The sequence below is a fragment of the Nematostella vectensis genome, chromosome 8 (assembly GCF_932526225.1).
Source record: "Nematostella vectensis chromosome 8, jaNemVect1.1, whole genome shotgun sequence".
Taxonomy (NCBI): domain Eukaryota; kingdom Metazoa; phylum Cnidaria; class Anthozoa; order Actiniaria; family Edwardsiidae; genus Nematostella; species Nematostella vectensis.
In genome coordinates this window covers 1,642,657-1,663,024 of record NC_064041.1, presented here as the reverse complement: position 1 = coordinate 1,663,024, position 20,368 = coordinate 1,642,657, and the positions used below count along the sequence as shown (strand labels likewise).

The 20,368-nt window shown below is 44.9% G+C and overlaps 2 protein-coding genes across 2 annotated transcripts; both read left to right on the top strand.

Moving 5' to 3' along the window:
* Positions 1 to 931: 931 nt before the first annotated feature.
* On the top strand, positions 932 to 2,647 carry LOC5509780 (lysophosphatidic acid receptor 3). The gene has a single exon (XM_032378704.2). It carries the CDS (start codon positions 1,090 to 1,092, stop codon positions 1,975 to 1,977), a length of 888 nt encoding a protein of 295 aa, XP_032234595.1. The 5' UTR covers positions 932 to 1,089; the 3' UTR covers positions 1,978 to 2,647.
* A 2,681-nt stretch (positions 2,648 to 5,328) lies between these two features.
* On the top strand, positions 5,329 to 6,261 carry LOC5509779 (QRFP-like peptide receptor). Its single transcript, XM_001630223.2, has one exon. The coding sequence runs from the start codon at positions 5,329 to 5,331 to the stop codon at positions 6,259 to 6,261; it is 933 nt and encodes a 310-aa protein (XP_001630273.2).
* The last annotated feature ends 14,107 nt before the right edge of the window (positions 6,262 to 20,368 follow it).

The window sequence follows — 20,368 nt, the reverse complement described above, 5'->3', positions numbered from 1 at the left end:
AAAGGGTCAGCGACAACCAATTGTTTTATTAAAATAGCCATTGAAAATGGACTAAAAATAAATGGCTCTCGACAACATTTTTGTGGGGTGGGCGACTTCCCCCCTAATACCTCACTTATCCACAGACTTCCCCCCTAATACCTCACTTATCCACAGACTTTCCCCCTAATACCTCACTTATCCACAGACTTTCCCCCTAATACCTCACTTATCCACAGACTCCCCCCCTAATACCTCACTTATCCACAGACTTCCCCCCTAATACCTCACTTATCCACAGACTTCGTCACTGCTTTCAGTAAATTAGCATCATGCAAATTTGAATCACCCATGCTCATAATCTATTCGCGGGGATCATTTAACCTTTATCACTCATTGCGTTTATAACAATATTTTTACCACCTTGAAATATGGACCCTTAGTACCTGCCTGAAATCGGCCCCCGCCTGCCACGGAGACTCTAGTCTAGGGTGTACTTTTTCTGGAAGCCTCCAGCCTCCTCCACGCCACGCTTTCCCTCCCCACACCCCCCTCCCTATCTAAGGTAAAATTGAATGGTACAATTAAAAACAATTCATTTATTATAAACCTGCAAGTGAATCTATACTGTATAGTAGACCACTAAGAATACAAGAAACGAACCATCTGATTCACATGTATTTCACTAGCCAATAAGGGAAAAGAATGTTTCAGAGTGCTCACAATAAGAATACAAGGGAAGTCTTCTTGTCAATCAAAAATGTTTTTCTCGCGTGCTTGCACTTGAATATCACGTGACTTTTTGGGTGAAAAACTCGCGCGCGCTCCGGGATTTGCCGCCAAACAATAAAAAGCAACTTATTCAGCGCTTACGAATCAGCCTGAAAGTTTGCTTATTTTCATTGAGCGATTTTATTTTTTTTTCGTTGCTTTTCGAGTGTCTTAAGCAGTCATTTTTGTGTTTTTTTTTTCTTGCTTGAAGTCGCCACTCAAAAAGTCACTGACTTTTAAGTGCAAGTCGCCTTTATCGGTAACCTTTGTCTTAAAACATTGTCTATTGTCTTTTTATTTTTTTTCTATTTTAGACATCCTCACTCTCTACATGTTACCATGGGTGTCATACATGAATGGCATACCTCACGACTGAAACCGCTGTACTGGGTCCTTATCACAGAAGGGTTCATTATCTTCTTCTTCAACTCTCTCTCACTCGTCACCTTCGCCGCCAACCCAAACCTGCGCAGGCGCAGTGCGTACTTCCTAATCAGTGTCGCCATAGCCGACGCCATGGTGGGGTTTGCAGCTATCTTTTGCTATGGTTTCATCTTAATGGATGAATACGCAGCCGGCTGGCGATTCACTGGGGAGTTCCTCTGGATTGCCTCCTCGTCTGCGTCTATCAATGGCCTGGTTTTGATCGCTGTTGAGCGGCTACACGCCACATTTCGACCATTGCATCATCGGCGGGTGCTTCAACGCTTCTATCACTGCGGAGTCTGTGTCCAGTGGATCGTAGCGATACCTCTAGGAATATGTTTCGCCGCCACCGCAAATGCAATATTAGTTATCTGGTTACGAAATTTCGTAGCGTTTCTAAGCCTAGGGATTTTATGCATCTCGTATTTGATCATCTTCGTCAATGTCAGCCGACAGCGCTTGCACCACGGTTCGCCAAACTCAACGAGGCGCGATCGTGTGCTCGCGAAGACTCTCTTTATTGTGACGGCTCTCTCGCTGGTCACGTGGTTACCAGACTTATTGTTTCATCTTGTTCCCGGATATACTGAGCATCTACTTGTTCACGAGGTTTTGATGGGTGTGAGGCTGCTGAATTCTATAGTCAATCCCATAGTTTATGTGCTTCGTATGCCTGACTTTAGGAAAACTTTGGCTAAGATTGTATATCATCCATTGTGGCCGTGTAAAAAAGATGAAGTCGTGGCAATCAGTACCGCCGGTGATCATGCGATGGCACAGGTAAACCGCGTGTTTAATTGACAAAGGCGATTGAATCATGCGGAGATCACGTGAACAATATTGCCATGGTGACTGCAGCTAGAATGGTAGCACGTCCTTAACAAAAGAAGCTATTAATATCACATGCAGATCACGTGAACAATATTGCCATGGTGACGGCAGCACGAACTTAATCACATGTAGATCACGTGGACAATATTTGACTATGGTGATTTACACCTGGAATGTACGATCAATATCACGTGCCTAGATCACGTGAACAATTTTACCATGGTAATGGTGAGCGTGCATCACAAGGTACACAATAACATCCTGCACGGGTGAAATAAGCAACGATACCATGGTGATTAACGGCTTGAAGGCAACGATACCATGGTGATTAACGGCTTGAAGGCAACGATACGAGTAATTCGTGATCAGTATGAATCGGTATCACGCGCTGGTCACGTGTCGCAGGTAGACCAAGTCCAGAAATATCGAGGTTAGGTATCACGCCATGCCGAGCAGATCACGGGAACAATGTAAACTATAAGATGCGTAACGTGCATCTAATTATCAAGGGAGCGTCGGGGTCACGTGGCGATCACGTGGCAATCACGTGAACATCGTTAGACTGAAGCACGGCTTATAAAAAGTATTTACAAATGTAATATATTTACATTAAATGGCAGTAAAAGGCCAGATAGATTTATCATTAGCTATATTCTTTGAGTGCTATATTCCTTGAGTGCTATATTCTTTGTTCTGGCCCCGTGTCGCAGGCATTATATTTTGTATTTCTAATATCCTGGTTATTAAGGAATGGTATATATTGGCTCGTGTGTTTCTTGTTCGAATTATGGAGGATCTGAGAAAACGAATGCATATCAACGTACGCAATATTGATCGTTTTCTTTTTTATGCTTTTTGTTTCGCACTCCAAAAAAAGGCCCACCCTCTATTTTTGTTGTTGTTGTTGTAAACTTTGCCTCTCAGTAGATTTTTCCATTTTCCAAAAAGTGAAATTGAGGATTTTTATTCATTTCAAAAGACGGCAATAAGAAACTTTGCCTCTCAGTAGATTTTTCCATTTTCCAAAAAGTGAAATTGAGGATTTTTATTCATTTCAAAAGACGGCAATATGAAACTTTGCCTCTCAGTAGATTTTTCCATTTTCCAAAAAGTGAAATTGAGGATTTTTATTCATTTCAAAAGACGGCAATATGAAACTTTGCCTCTCAGTAGATTTTTCCATTTTCCAAAAAGTGAAATTGAGGATTTTTATTCATTTCAAAAGACGGCAATATGAAACTTTGCCTCTCAGTAGATTTTTTTGTAAAATGCATAGGAACTTGGCCAATACTCACGATGTGTCAGGCAAAAACTTTCTACCTTTCTACCTTTCTACCTTTACCTAGGTTAAAGATTTCTCAAATGGAGTCATCTACGGGCTGCTTTCCTTTTTTTTTTCACAGTTCATTTTCCAAAAAGTGAAATTGAGGATTTTTATTCATTTCAAAATACGGCAATATGAAACTTTGCCTCTCAGTAGATTTTTTTTGTAAAATCCATAGGAACTTGGCCAATACTCACGATGTCAGGCAAAAACTTTCTAGCAAAACTAAGGAATACCTGAATTTAGGATGTTCTTTTCAATTATGCGATTTGCATGTTTCATTCTCTGTTTTATACCCAATTCGTGACCACAAACTTGAGTATTACCAGTGTCCATAAAGCCGCATTTTCTTACTTCTGGTCAAATACGTAACAATCTCCGATGATTTTTACTGGAAAACACGAAGAATATTTCAAAATTGTAAAAGCAGTATGTCTATTGGAAGTTTCTTTGAGAATGTGACTGATAAGAGCGGATGGCCTGTTAAATTGCGCGGATTCTATCAGTTTCTTTTGACACTTGGCGGATTACAATGCTGGTTTGAAAATAAACAGCTACGTAGAAAACGAGTCTACTACAAAGATTTAAAGATTAGAAAGATGTCTGAGCTAAGCAGTTGAAGCGCTCCTCTTTGGATGTGATCACATCTATGATGATTGAATTCTATATCTCTTTCCGGGGTTTATAACCTTTAGTACCAGCGAAACCTGCAGGGATTTCTGGAGAATAACGCACGAAATAAAGCAAAAATTATGAGCAAACTTGGCGTGATTTTAAATAACGGGTGAATTTTTAAGTCTTATCTAAATTTCTGGTCACTATAAAATATCGGTTTAATTATTTTATTTCTTGACAGAGTACCACAAATTTGATGCACTTGTCAATAATTGAAATTTCGAAGAAGACCTGCAAATACAAGCTAATAGACAGGTAGTGAATAAACACAACCTACTTACTGTATATTAGTTGCACTTCGGAGGCGCACAACGCGACTGCAACCAAACTTCTATTTCACTCTTCTCTTTGTCGCCAATGCCAATAATCTTAATGTTCACAAAGGAAGTTTAACAACTCCTAAATCGAGATCCATTTGATATGGATACAGATTAAGGAAGGAAGTAATAATTAGACTGTGATACAATATGATGCGCAAACTTTTCTTTCCGTGAAGATAACCGCTAAGTGACGGCCATATAGGAACTGCAACCACACCCCTACCCATCTACCCCCCGCACACATCTCGCGACGCCTTTCCAGGTACATGTTATTTACGTTTCACGACCGGATATTCTTTACTCGTTTTCCTAATACTAGATGTACCCTTTTATTGATCATTCGCTATACCCACTCGCCCCCTTGGCGGCGAAAAAGCAGTGTGCTCTCTCTCATTTGTTGAATTTGAGTCCCAAACTCAACAATAAATCCTGGGTACGCAAGTAACTCCTAACCAGTATGTCAGTATAGGCTCGATTCGCAGCTAAAATATAAATGTTTCAGCCTTCTACTACCTAATTTTACGTACGTGTCGTGAATATGGTAATTCGGTTTATGTAGCGAGGAAGTCGATCGTGTACGTGGGAAGTTATCACGGCATTTTTGTCACTTATCCCTCCGTTTTGACGACGTGTATCGTTTAAAAACCTGTTTTGTTTACTAAGCAGGAAGTTTCATTCGGTCTTTCTTTTGGATTATCTATCACTTAACCATTGCATAATTACGGGGTATATAAATATATCAAGCTGGAAGAGTATTTCCAAGAAAGGGTACATTAAGTTTTTTCGATTGTGAAAATCAAACTCTTTGAAGTTGAAGATTCTAAAAATCGTATTGGCAGATCTGCTCAAATAGTTTTTAAAACACCAGCAGAAATTACATAGAGTATAGTGCTACCTTAACCTACTCATTCTTGCGTGGCATCGTCATTTATGGAGGAAAACTCAACGAGTCCCTTTTATAAGTACCGGGCCGTCTACTATTGCGAAGGGAGTGTAGTAACAATGGCTAACATCTTGGCATTGATCGTCTTTCTGAGAAAGTCATTTCGCGTCAAAAAGTCAACATACTTTATTCTAAGCATGACCGTAGCCGATCTTCAGGTTGGCGTTGCGTGTATTTTGATTTTCGCAAATAATATGCAACACTCGGCGCAGATCTGGATTAACTTCGCCTTGCTAGCGTCTCTATTCTCGTTGGTTGGTATTGCAGTCGAGAGGACGTACGCGGTGTTTTTCCCGTTCAAGCATCGCTTGTCCAAAACGAGCTCCTATCTCTTATGGATCACGCTTGTCGAGACTCTGGCGTTTTGCCGAGGGATATACCCGCTCTACCTCTTCTTTAATGGCAAAACAGTAAAGTACTATACAATGTATATGATATGCTCGGATGTATCCGGGTACACGGTGTCCTTGGCAATCATCGTTACCTGCTACATCTCTATTTGGATCAAGATGAGATTCGGGAAGACTTTTGATAACGAGCAAGCCTCGAGGAAAAGCGCTTCGCTCGCCAAGACGCTGAGCATTGTGACTATCACCTCGGTAGCGTGTTTTCTAATTCCAATGGTAATCTATATTAATCTAGAACCCTACAAATACTGGCATTATAATATTTTGGCAGATGTTCTACTTCTAAGCAACTCGTTCTGGAATGTTCTGGTATATTCTATCCGCATGCCAGAGTTCAGAAAAGAGCTGCGGGGAATCTTGAGAGGCTTCGCATTCTGTATACCTTACAGAGTAGAGGTCTGCCCCTATCATCCCAGACAACAAATCCAACCATGCCCTCCTGTCATTGGCGGCTCATTGTCACGTGACGAGCATGCTGTTGACAGTCCGATGTCACGTGAAACTGTCCATCACATATCACGTGACCAATCTTGCGTTATCCATAGCAATGTTGAAAATGACCAATGCTTCGACCGCGTGTCGTAAAGACCACGTGAGCATCCTTGTGTCCCAATGGGAACCAACTGCATTGTGTGTCATTGTTAAAAGTAGTTGGAGAACACGTCACGTGATAGTATCTGCGCCTCAACTAAGTATCCATGTTCCAACACACAACCAGCCTTGTGTTACCATAGCAGCCTATTGTATTAGTGTTAGCTGACGAACACGTGTCACGTGATCATATATCCCCTCCACTAGTTTATCTTCCACATCAACAATTATTCACAGATATCACGTGACCAGCCTTGACGAATGATGGAGCACTTTGAGCGCTTTTCACTGTCCACAAGCCGATTTGTCCACATCCAGTTCGTCTGCAGGTAGCGTCCTTTCGTCCACATTTCGTTTTGTTTTAAACTAACAATTGATGCAGCATGAGAAGTTTTTTTTTTTTACGAAACAACCATTCCATGAGATTAGAGTTTTGTTAAAACAATATTTGGACGACAACTACTCGCTAACGGAAGAAAGGACTCTATTTGTTGGACGAACTGGGTGTAGATGAACCAGCTTGTGGACGTAAAAACCTGATACCATTCAGAACATTTCGTCAATTGACAAGAAAAAGGACTTTGTGAGTGTGTTTCTTTGGGACAAACTGGATTTATAATCTAAAACAGGGTCATCTTAAAGATAAAAAACATTTGTTCAATACGCCAAAGACGATCAAATCCGCAAATCCGGATTATGAAGTTGTGATCGGGATCGGGTCCTTTCAAAAGCAAGTAAAAATTAAACAGAGCATGCACTGGCCCTGGTACTGGACAGTTCGTTATTTTCTACCAGTAATTCGACGATTTCTACCCTAGTCCCCCACATTTAGAAGACGAAAGTGTCTTGCAAATATTTCGGAATGTGACTTGAACGAGCAGGGGACGGTTATTTTCCTCTTTTCTTTTTTCTCTTCCTGCTAGATACAGTAGAAGTAGAAACACGGCTCCATTATCCGAGCTCTGAAGAAAATCGGTATCTGTAAGGTGCACAAGTTAGGTGACATTTTCACGGTTGGGGCGCACTAGATGATGGGAAATCCTTCAGCCACATTGGTTGGGGAGTGGGAAGGGTCGCGTGTAACGCATACTTCAGGCCCTGTCACGCATAAGTTTTCTTAGAAATTCATAGATCCGACGCGGGCACAAATATCCAATCAAAAAGCAGCAAATAGAAGCCAGCGAAGTGCAACCCAAATGTCCAAAAAAGTCCCACAAATAACACAACATTTTGGATGAGGTCTGTGAATCCTGCTCGGGTTTATCTAAAATACAGATGTTTTTAATAGGGGTTGTTCTGCGACTTGGGAAATAAAACACGGTCACCTAACATGATGGAAACTTGTCTGGTTGCCCAAGCTTGGTGAAAATCTTGTAGAGAAGCACAGAAATACTCCAGTAACCACAAGCTTGGTTGTTGAATGGAAACTGAAGAAAACTCCTTGATTGTAGATTGTATATAGTCTTTAATAACAAACGATGATACGATTCTAGAATATAAATCGATACGTGAACGAATGATTGGCTAATACATGCGATCGGCTAATAATATAACGCGATAAACTTACGAGTAAGAGTCAGTATGTCTCTGTATCTCGGAGCATAACGAATAACCGTAATTCAAGATGGCCGACCGGGGAGTCCTGTCAGCGGTCTCCTTGAGCCGGTCAGCGGTAGTCCTTTCATCCCCCCAGTCCGAGGACCAATGTCACAATGATGGTGGGGCATAGGGGTGAGGACTCAGTGGGTCGATGTTCCTGTCTCAGGTTCATACTGTTTGGGCCGTCGTATGGTGCGACGGGGGCGTTCCACTGCGTTGGGTGGGGATGGCAGAATCATCGCTTCAGGTGTGGAGGGTCCTTGCTTCCCAGGTTCTTCAGGCGAGACATGTAATGCTGAAGCAGCTGTGGCGAGATAGGGGCGAGGGGGCGGAGGGGTCGCGCGTGCTCTCTGAGGGACTGCGTTGTGTGTGAGATCCGCGTTCGGAGTGCGTCCTCTTTCGCCGCCCATGCCTGGCGCCAGAGGGGTGGTATGTGGGGGTTGGGGAACTTTTCCAGGCGGTTGACAGAGCGAATGTGTCCCTCTGAGGGCGCCCAAAAATGATTTGGGTCGGAGATAAACTGCAGTCCGGGTCGGGTGTGTTCAGCAGCTGTAGGATGGCTCTCAGGAAGCGGTCCTGGTCAAGGCTTCCCGTGGGACCAGTGTTGGATAGCAGCAGACGCTTTGCGGTTTTAACTGCCACCTCGGCCCTGCCGTTGGACTGTGGGAAGCTGACGTTAAAAAAACAAGACAGACGTTGTTTGACATTCCAGATTCGTAGGAAGTCCCCCTTAACCTTGGCGGTAAACTCGGCACCTTGAGAGCTCCTCTGGTACGCCGAACATGGCAAAGAAGGTGCGGAGATGGCGAATTAATCCTGTACTTCCTGCAAGGTTGGTCTTGGCTGGGGAATTTAAGACTTCTACCCAGCCGGAGAGGCGGTCTCCAACGATGAGGTAATGGCAACCTATGTAGTCGATGAATTCGGCGAACACTGCTTCGAACGGGGTTGATGGAGGCGCAGTGGGAAGAGGGGGCGTTTTGGCCTGTGACGGCGCGTTCCTGTTACAGTCGTGGCATTTCTCCCTAGTGACACGGATGTCATTCGACATGCCAGGCCAGCAGTATACGATGGACCGGGCCCGCTGTTCCATCGTTGAGGTTCCTTGGTGAGCGGCGTGCAGGCTCTGGAGTACCGGCTGACGTAGGGATGGGGGGATCACCACTCGATCTTGGTACATGAGGACGCACTCCTCCTTGTAGATGGATTCGTAGATGGGTCCAAAGTTTGCCAGGGTGGGGTCGTCTCTATTAAGTTGGGTTCCTTGCTAGATAGAGTTGAGAAGATTGCCCATGCAAGCGTCTGCGGCTGCGCGAGGAAGGGCCTGCGCGAGGAAGGTCCAGGAGATGGCACCTAGCTCTTGGGCAGTATCCCGTATGATGGTCATTAGCGCAATCTCTGCGGCGTCATGGGGACCCCCTGATGGTGGGGTGGCCTTCTCTTCCGTGTGTGACTGGGATTGGTGTCTAGACGTGGCATCTGCTGCGTAGTTGCTTTTTCCAGGCAGGTGGTGCATCTTGAGGCGGAAGAGTCGCGATTCCGAGATCAGCGTACCAGCGGTTTGTGGTCGGTGATGATCACAAGGTTGCCACACCCTTGTGTAAAGTAGCGGGTCTGTTCCAGGCCCCAAGCAACGGCGAGGGCCTTTCCCTCGATGGCAGCGTAGCGTTGCTCGGCGGGCGCTAGCGAGGGTGATTCCCCATCCCCCGGGACAGCAGTCGGGCATGCCGGAGGAGCAACTGCAGTGCTGCTGTAGTAGGAAGTATCCGATACCTCGCTTGGACCAGTCGGGGTGTAGGCAGGTGCGCTTCTGTATGTCAAAAATCTCCACTCCATCGCGGATGGCTTTGACAAAGGGTGCCATCAGATCGCGTAGTTGCGCATAATTGGACACTTGGTTCTCCAGGCAGAACCAACTTCTGATGTCTGTTGTGCTAGTTGGAGAGGGGAATTCTCAGATAGCGTCGAGGTATTTGGGTAGTGGCTCGATGGTGTTGTCTGAGACGTGGAATCCCGCAAAGTTCACGCTCCTCCCGGCGAACTGAAATTTGTCGGGATTGAGGACTATCCCAGCCTGTCCGACGCGAGTGAGGAATTCGATTCTCCTCCACCAGTGTTGTTCCAGGTCGTGGTAGTAGTGCACTGTATCGTCAACGCATCGTTCTTTGCGCTCGAATTCAGCTAGGATGGCTTCGAACCTCCGATTGTATCCGTCCCCTGAGGAGAGGAAGCCTTGGGGTGCCCATGTGAAGTGCCAGCGGCCAAATGGAGTTATAAAGGTGGTCAGGTGGCGGTCTGACGAGCGTAAGGGTACGCTGTGGTATCCGTTGCATGCATCGGTCACGGTCTTCCACGTGTCATTGGGAATGCGGCGCCCGAGTTGAAACGGTGATTCCATCGCATACGTCTCGCGTTGGCAGTACTTGTTGAGAGGTCCACTGTGCTCCACGTGACTTGTTCGCCATAAGGGACTCGCTACACCACGCCAAGGGCTTCATCACGGAGTAAGTATTCGTTCACGCGTTTCTGCCAATGGAGTAGTATGTTGGCCGGTGTGTGGCAGGCAGTAAGTTTGGCGGTGGGGTCCACGTGGACCTATAGAGATATAGGCGGGCCCTCCATGCAAGGGAGTGCTCGATGAGGGCAGGTATTAAATGTGGAGAAGGCGTATCTGTCCAAGAGCCAGGCTTTCATCTTGGTGTTGTTCGCTGGTATGCAGGGAACGGCAGCTCTTAAGGGCGTGGTGGGGTTGTCTCGCGCTGGGGCACGAACATGTGACGTCATGTTCAGAGGCAGGTTCGGTACACCCTTCGTTGACGATGCGAGCGGCATTGGGGGTTGGCGAGTTGTAGTTGGGGTGGATTTCGTTTTGTGGGGCGGGTCGTCTCTCGTTGTGGGCCTCTGTGACGTCATCAGGGCGTGGGAGACAGTGCGGCAGGAGATCTGGGTTCAGAAGCGAGTGGTAGAACAGGTACATACCTCGTACCGAGCTGCTCACGTATGGAGAAAGACGTCGTGGGTTGTCCACTTTGGGATGTTGCGCTCAGTTTGGCGAAGAACGCCCCTTCTATGGATATGGGCGAGTTATTAGCCGCCGTTAGGCTAAGGCTAATGGGTTAGAGCTCTTCTCTCGAGAAGCCACATGCTAGGAAGTTCGCCAGAAGCCAAATGTGCTCCGGTGTTGCTATGGCGTGCACGGCGGCGTGTATGTCGGGGGTGGTGTCGACGGTTTCCTTCCGATGTCTGTCCTTTCGCGCAAGCGAGATTGTGATTGGTAGCCTGGGGTGAACCCTGAAACGGGCTCGCTACCACTCTCCCTTGGAGAAGATGTGGTGGTCTAGACGTACGGGCCGCTTGGCCGTGGTGGCGTGTGTGGTGGGGCAGGTATCTTGTTTCGTCTAACCATGGAGGGATAATATCTGAGCGATCGGCTCTGCTTGAGTGGCATGGACCGTCGGGGCCTGGGGCGAGCGTTGTTCAGGCTGTCGCTGTGTGCGTCTTGATCGCCAGTTCATCCTATGTCGATGCACAGCTGGTGCGGTTTTTTGTTCCATCCGCGAGCTCCTCCGGTAAATAGCTTGAATGTTTTTTGACATCCGGGGCATGTTGCTTCCTTCGCCTTATCCGCTTAAGGGGGTCTTGGGGCAGGGTGCGGTGGGGTTGTTCTCTGTCTCTGGAAGGATGAGACGGCGGATAATGAGGAGGAGGAGGGTAGGGCGTTGCGTGCCATTTCCTTACTTGATTTATCGGCTTTTCCAGGATACCGTCAATGCCCAGGACTTCCCTTCGCGTTCTAGGCGCAGGTTTCAGCTTTGCCCCTTACTTTCGCTGTGAGGGACCTGAATGACTCGTCACGCTCTTGTCGCATCTGGAGGAGGTCAGTACGGAGCACACAGGTAGCAATGGGGATAATGGCGAGGGATCGCATGGCTTTCATCAGTTGGCTTAGTGACTCGTTTGCAGCATTGGGGTTAGCCTTGAGGAGGCTGTCTCCCAGCTCGGTGCCAGCGCAGTGGAAGAGCTGTGACGGGGCTGAGTTGTTGTCTATCCTAGAGCCTGATCGGAATACTTCCCATCTTCGTGTGAAGATGTTCCACTCTTCGATCGTTACGCCAAAGTCGATTTTCGGCCGGTCTAATTTTGGCCCTTTGGGAGCTGTGTTGGCGGGTATGTGCCCGGTTTGAGCTTCATTTCTGTGGACCAGGTTGTGGTTTGCCAATAGGGCAATCGCCACAGCCTCAGACGCGTCGTTGGTCTTGAGCTCATAGTCGGGTTAAGTGCATTCGATGACAACAATGGCGGTGACTCAATCGTGTCATGAAGAAAACTCCTCGATTGTAGATTGTATATGGTCTTTAATAACAAACGATGATACGATTCTAGAATAAAAATCGATACGTGAACGTATGAGTGGCTAATACATGCGATCGGCTAATAATATAACCTGATAAACTTACGAGTAAGAGTCAGTATGTCTCTGTATCTCACCGAGGAGTCCTGTCTGCGGTCTCCTTGAGCCGGTCAGCGGTAGCCCCTTCAGAAAGGTAAGTACTTTAAGTACGCATCCTGAAGTGTATCATACACAGCTATCAACACGATACACAGCTATCTACACCATACACAGCTATCCACGCCATACACAGCTATCCACATCTATTCACACTATACACAGCCATACACAGCTATCCACACCATACACAGCTATCCACACCATACACAGCTATCCACACCATCCACAACCATCCACACCATGCACGGCCATACTCAGCTATCCACACCATCCACAGCTATCCACACCATACACAGCTATCCACACCATACACAGCTATCCACGCCATACACACCATACACAGCTATCTACACCATACACAGCCATCCACAGCTATCCACACCATCCACAGCCATCCACACCATCCACAGCTATCCACACCATACACAGCTATCCACACCATACACAGCTATCCACACCATACACACCATACACAGCTATCTACACCATACACAGCCATCCACAGCTATCCACACCATCCACAGCCATCCACATTATCCACAGCTATCCACGCCATACACAGCTATCCACAGCTATCCACACCATCCACAGCTATCCACACCATCCACAGCTATCCACACTATACACGGCCATACACAACTATCCACACCATCCACAACCATCCACACCATGCACGGCCATACTCAGCTATCCAAACCATCCACAGCTATCCACACCATACACAGCTATCCACACCATACACACCTATCCACACCATACACAGCTATCTACACCATACACAGCTATCCACGCCATACACAGCTATCCACACCATACACAGCCATCCACAGCTATCCACAGCATCCACACCATCCACAGCTATCCACACCATCCACAGCTATCCACACCATCCACAGCTATCCACGCCATACACAGCTATCCACACCATACACAGCTATCTACACCATCCACAGCTATCCACACCATCCACAGCTATCTACACCATCCACAGCTATGCACACCATCCACAACAATCTACACCATCCACAATTATCTACACCGTACACACCTATCCACACCATCCACAGCTATCCACACCATCCATAGCTATCCACACCTATCTACACCATCCACAACTATCCACACCATACATAACTATCTACACCATACACAGCTATCCACATTATACACAGCAATCCAAAGCTTTAATCGAACTGATAGGGATGCTCGTCGTATTTTTCATCTCTGAAAATTCACTGATCTCAAAATGGCCTCGGTCAGCACCTATTCAGAACCTCGGTCACAATTTAACTATACGGACCTTCAAGCCGGTAAATAACCAGCTTTTAGGGATTCCCCAAACCAGTAGATAGCTTTGATTTGCTCCTTTATCTTGGGATATCCGAGTTTCGCGTCGCGCGCAAGATTCAATGCCAATCTAAGACATTTTTCGGTAATATTAAAAACAAATTCTTATTTAATCTAACTGAGTTCGGGAATACTAAAACAATTATTCCCCTCAGGCTAAGTTTAAACTTCGTATTATGAGTGAGCCGTATTAAATGCAAATGCATGCAAATGAATCGAATCGATTGTTTCATCTTCATGCATTTGCATTTAATACGGCTCATGGATAATACGACGTTTGAACTTAGCCTCAGGGTCGATGAACAGCGGCAGGATATATCCACCATTAGTTTCCCCCAAACCAGTGGATAGCGATTTTTGCGCGCTCTGATTGGCTCTTGTATCTCGGAATTTTCGTGGATATTCATCTTCCCTTTGGGGAATAATTGTTCAATATTCATCTCCCCTTTTGGGAATGATTGTTCGATATTTCTAACCTTTCTCAAAACTACTCCTGGACCCAGTTTAATAATATTGTTGCAGGGCGAGAATATTTATTATATAAATTTCGTAAGGCTTTTCCGTGCAAGATTTTTTTTAGATAGTTTGTTGTTTACAGTAGTTGTCCGGTCAATATTTAGAGAAACCTTTTTCAATTAGTGGTAGGTCAAACCAATGAATGGCGTCAATGACTGACCTAAAAAAAACAATGTAAAAAAGCACCCAGGATAATGCAGTGTCAGCTTGCTCGATTATTTTCGCCACCAACCTTGCCCTCGTCCCGAATGGTGAACAAAATGGCCCTGCAGATTGGTATCCGTTTAAGAGATGTGCAGGGACGAGAAGGACCATTTTATGTTTCATGGGGAGTGTGAATATTTTGGGGGCGCGATAGTTTGTTTTCACTGGGATCTAGGTGGCTGTGTCGTTTTTTTTTTCCCGACATCTTTTTCACATTTCAACTCCACAGTCTGAGTAGCCTGAATTTCAGGCGCCTTATCCCTGAAATTCAGACTACTGTCTGAGTCGATATGAGGGAAATTTTCGATGAGCCGTTAGCATCAATCAGTTGTTTTCAAAACCTTTTCTTTCCACAAAAAATCAGGAACCGGTAGCACTGTTTAAAAATCATATCTCTTTCCTTAAACAAGGTTTATCCCGACCAAGGAAATCCCGACCTTCCCCTCAAACTGTGTTGAAAAAAATTACGAACCACCCCCAAAACGTAGCAGCCCACGACGTGGCAACAAAATATGTGAACTGAAATATGTAACAAAATAGGGATAAGAATGGTGTCATCTGGAAATTTTTTTATTTTCTAGAGCAAGTATTTTTCTATCTGTAACTCAAGAAGACAGTGTATAAGAATCAGTTGTTACAAAAGACGCAGCGCCAGTTGGATGTGTAGTCAGAGAGACTTATTTTCGCGCAGCCTCTATGCTGCCATTGCTGGCACGATGGACACAAAACCATGTTGGATTGTGTTCTCCTATTACACAGGTTGCACAGATTCTTGGATGTTTTGATTCCTGAAAGGAAATACGAAGAATATTTAGTGATAATTCACAAAAATTAAAAGAATATTTATTCAACCTGTAGAGGATAAATGATATCAAGTTGCCAAAAAACGGAAATGACATTTCAGTTTCATTTTAGAATTTGCGATAAAGGCGAGGGAATATTTACAAACACCGTCATTTATGGGCCGGGTGTACTTCTTTTTCAATTACGACCCATCAATATCGACCCGTAATTTGCTGGGAAAGTGTTTTTCGAGCTATCTGCTGGAAAAAGGAACAGATAAATCTTTCCTAGCAACTTTTAAAATTTATATTTTTGGCATCAGAACACATAGAAACGACGGAATATGACGTTCCAGCGGAGGAGAGTGCCGTTTTGTGCTCGTGAATATGAGGATATTAATTGGGGCATCACACACACAAAAAAATTGTGCTTATCACAGCTTACGCAAAAGGCTGATTTCCATATAATCGCAAGGATAAACTAATTTAAGCTAGCTAAAAAAAGCTAAACTGTAAGAAGTGAAATAATTTCAAACAATGGTTTTCGCATTAACCGTAACCGTAAAAAAGTCTATATTTTTCATTGAAAACGCCCCGGGGTAATGACTCGAGAGATTTGTTACACGACCGACCGCCATCTTGTTTTTTTTTTGTTTATAAATAGAATAGAAACGAGGCCAAGCAGAAACCTGGAAATGAGAATATGTCGGATGACGAAGAGGTTTGTCGCAAAAGTTTTACATATGATTATAAATTACGAGCTCCAGTGGCGGATCCAGAATTTTAAAATGGGGGGTGGATAAAGGCAGAAGTCGGCTGATAACTGATCCAGTGTTTTTTGGTAAGTCACATAGATCTAAAGATACTTCAAGCTGAACTGGATTTGTCGCGTCAGCAAAGTCAAGCATGGCGAAGGCACGTGGACAGTACCTCCCGTCCCTTAAACAAAGTGACTTTTCTTAATTTTTCTTATAAAGAGGGGTGGATATCCACCCAATCCACCCCCCTGTATCCGCCCCTGAGCATGACAGCCGGCAAAAACGTCAGGCGAATACAACACTGCCTTTACTTACCCTTACTCTTGCTTACTTTGACTTTTCGCCCTGTTTTAAATGATTTCAAACAAAACAGATTAAAATGTGGGCTGAATCTTTGCAGCAAAAACGGTTGCATCGCTACCACCGCTGAGGGGGGGGGGGGGGGGGGGGGGAACTAGGGCAGTTCAGTGAAATTAGTTTGGCGCCGCCCGCTCGCCCTGCCGCGCATATGGTTTACATGTATCCTCCAAACACCCACGAAATACCCACCTGGGTATATCAAGAATGAGTAAAATCCCCCACGCATACAATCATGAATCCTGCATTCTGATTGCTTCCGCCACTCACTATCTATCGGGCGATAGTGAGTAGCGAAAATGCTGCCGTAATACAGCCCAAGCCCATGAAAATAAATACGTTTTGATTATAAATCGATGTATGTATGCGAGTGTGATATTCCCTTTCGCAAGCCACACATCATGACACATGACAAATTCCCCTGGATCTCTGAGGATGGTCTTGAATGGCTTGTCAAGGCTCGACCCTGGGTCCTCAGCTCCGTATAAACCGGCATATTGATATCATATTGCATTCTGCTAGGAGAGTAAGCTCATGCATACCTAATTTTTCTGATGTTTTCCGTTTCTGTTGCGATCCTATAATAAAGACCAACCACATTGATTAAGTACTCTTTGCCATTATTGCGCATGGGAAATTTTCATATGACTGTCATGAAAGCGAATCATAAACAATTCACTGTCAAATAAAACGCAAAAGAAATTCAACATAAAATCAATCAGGGAGCGAAGTAAATCAAAATTGTGACTCCAAAAAATGAATTTCCTTTCAAAGTAATGACAATTGTTTGCTCTACGCAATATAATTGGCTAATGATTCAGAGTACGTGCTCGCTATCATTGAATTTTAAAGAATTTAAACAAAATTGCCGACAAATGCAAGTTAATTACTGACCTGCGGCAGCACCCGCAGCTCCCAGGAAAGGCTCTACTGTAAAAAAAAAAAAAAAAAAAAAGAAAGAGGCATTTTTAATGTTTGGAGTAATGGGCAAACTCCCCTTGAAAGCGATGGGTACATTCGCATACAAGGCATGATCAATTTTAAATCATTTAGAATATTACAATAAAAAATACAATATTAGTCATTTAATACTTCTATTGCGCTCATTGCATAGAATGATCATGAGCGCGTTATAATTGTATAAAAAAAGATAACAATACAAGGAATGAACAATAATTGAAGAAAATTGCCGATAAATATGAGTTAATTTCCCACCTGCGGCAGCACCCGTGGCATCCATGGCATAATTTGCACACGTGGCATTATTATCCAGGTAAGGCTCTACTTAAAAAGAAAATGATGATATGATGTCTCCTATGATCGAAATCGACAAGGCACTGCGCGGTAAGATGTCAAGAAACTATAATAGCTCTACTTACGTCGAGTTTGCGTTGCATTGGCTGTTGCCTGTTTGCCCTTTGCCTTGTCTTGTGCCATTCGATTTCCAACTATTAGATAAATTTAATTGCTATTTATTTCGAGGAAGCGTTCCCACGGCCTAAATTATGGGGTTATTTGAAGCCCAGGTAGGCTTTGAAAATGAAATGACGCGATTTTCTTAGAGATGTTAATCGAGAATGACACAAACGTGGCCAAATGCTACACACAAGAACAGAAATAGTTCTTTGGGGATAAGGGCATGGTATTTGCGACCACGAACCCTTACAAAAATAGACAACTTTTGAAATAGACATCTTTCGTTCGCCTCGCTCGGAATCTAGATCTTACGTAGATCTACTTATTTATCGGCAAAAATGAGAGTAACTTTATAAAGTTAAGGTCAAGAACGCGTGGTCTCAGAACATCACCATCATGAAAGTGTGAAAAAAAAAAACACTGAAAAACGGCTATTTTCTTGGTGTTGGCGGGTTCCGTCATTCCACGATTTACTAACACCCCACGTGTCATAAGTAACAAAGACACTAAGTGGATTTTCATGAAATCGGGACAACTTCAACATAAAATCCGAATAACGATTCCAGTCAAATTCAAACGCAAAAGGCGTGGACTGCTATTTGTTTAATGCAAATAAAATGTATGTTATTCATACTCACGATCCTCGAACGATTTTCGTGTATTCTTCTCCAGACACTCGTAGGGCAAACTAACACCATTTAGTTGTTTTACGTTCTTGTTTGGCCCCGCCCTCTTCTGCGAGAAGGGTAAGGAAAGGACACTTTCGCCAGAAAAAAAACAGCCCTTCTTTGACCCAGTGGCACCTGCCTTCTTGAGGGCCTCTCTCACGGTTTTTTCCTCCCTTGTATAGTGTGGATAGCTGTGTATAGCTGTGTATGGTGTGTATAGCTGTGGATAGCTGTGTATGGCTGTGGATGGTGTGGATGGTTTTGGATGGTGTGGATAGCTGTGGATGGTGTGGATAGCTGTGTATGGTGTGAATAGCTGTGTATGGCGTGGATAGCTGTGGATGGTGTGGATAACTGTGGATGGTGTGGATAGCTGTGGATGGCTGTGTATGGCGTGGATAGCTGTGTATGGTGTGGATAGCTGTGTATGGCTGTGTATAGCGTGGATAGCTGTGTATGGTGTGGATGGGTGTGTATGGTGTGGATGGGTGTGTATGGTGTAGATAGCTGTGTATGGTGTGGATAGGTGTGTATGGTGTGGATAGCTGTATATGGTGTGGATAGCTGTGTATGGTGTGGATAGCTGTGTATGGTGTGTATGGTTGTGTATAGTGTGGATAGATGTGTATGGTGTGGATAGCTGTGTATGGTGTAGATAGCTGTGTATAGTGTGGATAGCTGTGTATGGTGTGGATAGCTGTGGATGGCTGTGTATGGTGTGGATAGCTGTGTATGGTGTGGATAGCTGTGGATGGTGTGGATAGCTGTGGATGGTGTGGATAGCTGTGTATGGTGTGGATAGCTGTGTATGGTGTAGATAGCTGTGTATGGTGTGGATAGCTGTGTATGGTGTGTATGGTTGTGGATAGTGTGGATAGATGTGGATGGTGTGGATAGCTGTGTATGGTGTGGATAGCTGTGGATGGCTGTGTATGGTGTAGATAGCTGTGTATGGTCTGGATAGCTGTGTATGGTGTGTATGGTTGTGTATAGTGTGGATAGATGTGGATGGTGTGGATAGCTGTGTATGGTGTGGATAGCTGTGGATGGCTGTGTATGGTGTGGATAGCTGTGGATGGTGTGGATAGCTGTGGATGGTGTGGATAGCTGTGGATGGTCTGGATAGCTGTGTATGGTGTGGATAGCTGTGTATGGTGTAGATAGCTGTGTATGGTGTGGATAGCTGTGTATGGTGTGGATAGCTGTGTATAGCGTGGATAGCTGTGTATGGTGTGGATAGCTGTGTATGGCGTGGATAGCTGTGTATGGTGTAGATGGATGTGGATGGTGTGGATAGCTTTGTATGGTGTGGATAGCTGTGGATGGCTGTGTATGGTGTGGATAGCTGTGGATGGTGTGGATAGCTGTGTATAGCGTGGATAGCTGTGGATGGTGTGGATGGTGTGTATTGCGTGGATAGCTGTGTATGGTGTAGATAGCTGTGTATCGTGTGTATAGCTGTGTATGGTGTGTATGGCTGTGTATGGTGTGGATAGCTGTGTATGGTGTGGATAGCTGTGTATGGCGTGGATAGCTGTGTATGGCGTGGATGGCTGTGTATGGCGTGGATAGCTATGGATAGCTGTGTAGCTGTGTATGGTGTAGATAGCTGTGTATGGTGTGGATAGCTGTGTATGGTGTGGATAGCTGTGTATGGTGTGGATAGCTGTGTATGGTGTGGATGGCTGTGTATGGTGTGGATAGCTGTGTATGGCGTGGATGGCTGTGTATGGCGTGGATGGCTGTGTATGGTGTGGATAGCTATGGATAGCTGTGTAGCTGTGTATGGTGTAGATAGCTGTGGATAGCTGTGTATAGCGTGGATGTCTGTGTATGGTGTGGATAGCTATGGATAGCTGTGTAGCTGTGTATGGTGTAGATAGCTGTGTATGGTGTGGATAGCTGTGTATGGTGTGGATAGCTGTGTATAGCGTGGATAGCTGT